At 62.9% G+C, this 3802-nt stretch overlaps 1 protein-coding gene across 1 annotated transcript in view; it reads left to right on the top strand.

The window, feature by feature from the left end:
* RDH5 (retinol dehydrogenase 5) overlaps positions 1-3802 on the top strand; it is a 4853-nt gene extending 1051 nt beyond the window's left edge. The window contains exons 2-4 of the mRNA XM_058822174.1: positions 1014-1272; positions 2017-2180; positions 3579-3802. Of these exons, the coding sequence (XP_058678157.1) occupies positions 1014-1272; positions 2017-2180; positions 3579-3802 (647 nt within the window). The remainder of the gene's footprint in view (positions 1-1013; positions 1273-2016; positions 2181-3578) is intronic.

Genomic DNA, 3802 nt, shown 5'->3' with positions numbered 1-3802 from the left:
GGGAGGGGGAGAAAAGGGTCTGGGGGATTGGGGACAGGGTGGAGTCTTCGAGAGAGGGGAGGGAATGGCTCTGAGGGATTGGGGAGGGGGAAAAAGGGTCTGGGGGCTTGGGGAGGGGCTGCAGGGCAGGGCGGACATGGAGGGACAAGGAGCAAAGGAGGGGACAGGGGACACGGGATGTGGAGACCCCAAGGAGGGGCTGTGACATGGGGGGGGGGACAAGGACATGGGGAGGGGCTGTGAGGGATGTGGGGACACTTTGGGGGTCTCAGGGGACACTGGGGGTGCCATTCTGGGGGTCCCCCCACTCTCCATGTCCCCCCAGGGCTGTTTGGGCTGGTGAACAACGCGGGCATCGCCAACCCCATTGACCCCAGGGCACATGGGGACACTCTGGGGGTCCCAAGGGTCACTCTAGGGGTCTGGTTGTGCCAGTTTGGGGTCCCCCATGCTCTGTCCCCCCCAGGGCTGTTTGGCATCTGGTGAACAACGCGGGCATCGCCAACCCCACTGATCCCAGGGCACACGGGGACACTCTGGGGGTGCCAGGGGACACTCCGGGGGTGCCAAGGGACACTGGATGTTCCAGTTTGGGGTGCCCCCATGCTCTGTCCCCCCAGGGCTGTTTGGCATCTGGTGAACAACGCGGGCATCGCCAACCCCACTGACCCACATGGGGTCATTCTGGGGGTCCCATTTTGGGGTCCCCTACCCTGCACGTCCTCCCAGGGCTGTTTGGGCTGGTGAACAACGCGGGCATCGCCAACCCCACTGATCCCAGGGCACACGGGGACACTCTGGGGGTCCCAGGGGACACTGGATGTTCCAGTTTGGGGTGCCCCCGTGCTCTGTCCCCCCAGGGCTGTTTGGGCTGGTGAACAACGCGGGCATCGCCAACCCCACTCATCCCAGGGCACACAGGGACACTCTGGGGGTGCCAGGGGACACTCCGGGGGTGCCAAGGGACACTGGATGTTCCAGTTTGGGGTGCCCCCGTGCTCTGTCCCCCCCAGGGCTGTTTGGGCTGGTGAACAACGCGGGCATCGCCAACCCCATCGGGCCCACGGAGTGGATGGACATCGAGGATTTCCGGCGGGTGCTGGCCGTGAACGCGCTGGGTGCCATCGAGGTGACGCTGCAGCTGCTGCCGCTGCTGAAGCGCGCGCGGGGCCGCGTGGTGAACACGTCCAGCGTGCTGGGCCGCATCTCGGCCAACGGCGGCGGCTACTGCATCTCCAAATACTGCATCGAGGCCTTCTCGGACAGCCTCAGGTGGGCACCGAGCCCTGGGCACCGACTGAGGGCCGTGGGCATGGACTGACCCCTGGGCATGGACTGAGAGCCCTGGGCATGGACTGACCCCTGGGCATGGACTGACCCCTGGGCATGGACTGAGAGCCATGGGCATGGACTGAGAGCCCTGGGCATGGACTGACCCCTGGGCATGGACTGACCCCTGGGCATGGACTGAGAGCCCTGGGCATGGACTGGGCCCTCCTGGTCGTGCCATGACCTCTCCAGCCACAGCCTGACCCCTCTGGCCGCACCTTGAGCCCTCTAGCCGCCTTTGACCACCTCCTGACCTCTCTGGCCACCCCATAACCTCTCTGGTCACCCCCTTGACCATTCTGGCCACCCCATAACCCCTCTGTGACCCCCCTGTGGGCCCTCCCCAGGCGGGACATGCGGCACTTTGGGGTCAAGGTCAGCATTGTGGAACCGGGGTTCCTCAGGATGTTCCTGACCCCCCTGATCACCCCCTGACCCTCCTGATCACCCCATAACCCCCCGATCACCCCATAACCCCTCTGTGACCCCCCCGTGGCCCTCCCCAGGCGGGACATGCGGCACTTTGGGGTCAAGGTCAGCTTTGTGGAGCCGGGGTTCCTCAGGATGTTCCTGACCCCCCTGATCACCCCCTGACCCCCCTGATCACCCCCTGACCCCCCTGATCACCCCATAACCCCCCTGATCACCCCATAACCCCTCTGTGACCCCCCCTGTGGCCCTCCCCAGGCGGGACATGCGGCACTTTGGGGTCAAGGTCAGCATTGTGGAGCCGGGGTTCTTCAAGACCAACGTGACGGACCTGGACTCGCTGGAGGCGTCGCTGCGGCAGCGCTGGGAGCGCCTGGAGCCGGCCACGCGCAGCAGCTACGGGGAGCAGTTCCTGCCCCAGTGTGAGCCAGCAGCGCCCCTCTCCTGACCCCTCAGACCCCAAAATTCATCACCTCACCCTGCCTCAGTTTCCCTTTTCCTGCATCCCCCAAATTTCACAATTTCACCCCTGCCTCAGTTTCCCCTTATCCTGACCCTTTTTCACCTCTCACCTGCCCTTTCTTGACCATTTTCCACCTCCCAAAATTCAGCATCTCACCCCTGCCTCAGTTTCCCCTGCAGACCCTTTTCCTGCATCCCCCAAACACTAAATTCCACAATTTCACCCTCCCCATCCCTTTTCGTCCCCCCAGACCTGCGTGTGCAGCGTTTGCTGCTGTCCCTGCCGTGTGTCCCCGACCCTTTTCCACCTTTCACCTCCCCTTTCCTGACCCTTTTCCCTGCCTCAGTTTCCCTTCTCCTACGTCCCCCAAAGTTCAGCATTTCACCCTGCCTCAGTTTCCCCTCCTGACCCTTTTCCTGCATCCCCCAAACCCCGAGTGTCACAATTTCATCCCTGCCTCAGTTTCCCCTTTCCCAACCCGCTTTCCACCCCTCAGACCCCAAAATTCAGTATCTCATCCCTGCCTCAGTTTCCCTTATCCTGACCCTTCCCCACCTCTCCAGACCCCAAAATTCAGTGTCTCACCCCTGCCTGTTTCCCCTTTCCTGACCATTTTCCCTGCCTCAGTTTCCCTTCTCCTACATCCCCAAACCCCAAATTTCACCCCTGCCTCAGTTTCCCCTTTCCCAAACCCCTCCAGCTGTCCCAACCCCCCACGACCCTGTCCCTGTCCCTTTCTGTCCCCCCCAGAACTGCGTGTGCAGCGTTTGCTGCTGTCCCTGCCGTGTGACCGGGACCTGTCCCTTGTCCTTGTCCCCCCCAGCTGTCCCCAAAGCCCCCTGACCCCTGTCTGTCCCTTTTTGTCCCCCCCAGACCTGTGAGTGCAGCATTTGCTGCTGTCCCTGCCATGTGACCCCGACCCTTTTCCACCTTCCACCTCCCTTTTCTTGACCTCCCAAAATTCAGCATCTCTCCCTGCCTCAGTTTCCCCTTCCCTGACCCTTTTCCACCCCTCACAGACCCCAAAATTCAGTCTCATCCCTGCCTCAGTTTCCCCTTTCCTGTACCCCCCAAACCTCCCAAAATTCAGCATCTCACCCCTGCCTCAGTTTCCCCTGCAGACCCTTTTCCTGCATCTCCCAAATCCCAAATCCCACAATTTCACCCTCCCCGTCCCTTTTCGTCCCCCCAGACCTGCGTGTGCAGCGTTTGCTGCTGTCTGTCCTGTGTGACCCTGACCCTTTTCCACCTCCCAAAGTTCAGCATCTCTTCCCTGCCTCAGTTTCCCCTTCCCCACCCCTCTCCACACCCCCACCTGTCCCAAACCCCCCCTGACCCCTTTTTCTGTCCCCCCCAGACCTGCGAGTGCAGCGCCTGCTGCTGTCCCTGCTGTGTGACCGGGACCTGGCCAAGGTGACGCGCTGCATGGAGCACGCGCTGCGGGCGCAGCACCCGCGCAGCCGCTACAGCGCGGGCTGGGACGCCAAGCTGCTCTGGCTGCCGGCCTCCTACCTGCCCTCGGCCCTCGTGGACCTGGCCCTGGCCCTCATCCTGCCCAAACCCGCCCTGGGCGGCCACTGA

The sequence above is a fragment of the Ammospiza caudacuta genome, chromosome 31 (genome assembly GCF_027887145.1).
Source record: "Ammospiza caudacuta isolate bAmmCau1 chromosome 31, bAmmCau1.pri, whole genome shotgun sequence".
NCBI lineage: Eukaryota > Metazoa > Chordata > Aves > Passeriformes > Passerellidae > Ammospiza > Ammospiza caudacuta.
Note: the sequence above shows the minus strand (reverse complement) of the source record. Positions and strands in the feature narration are given on the sequence as shown.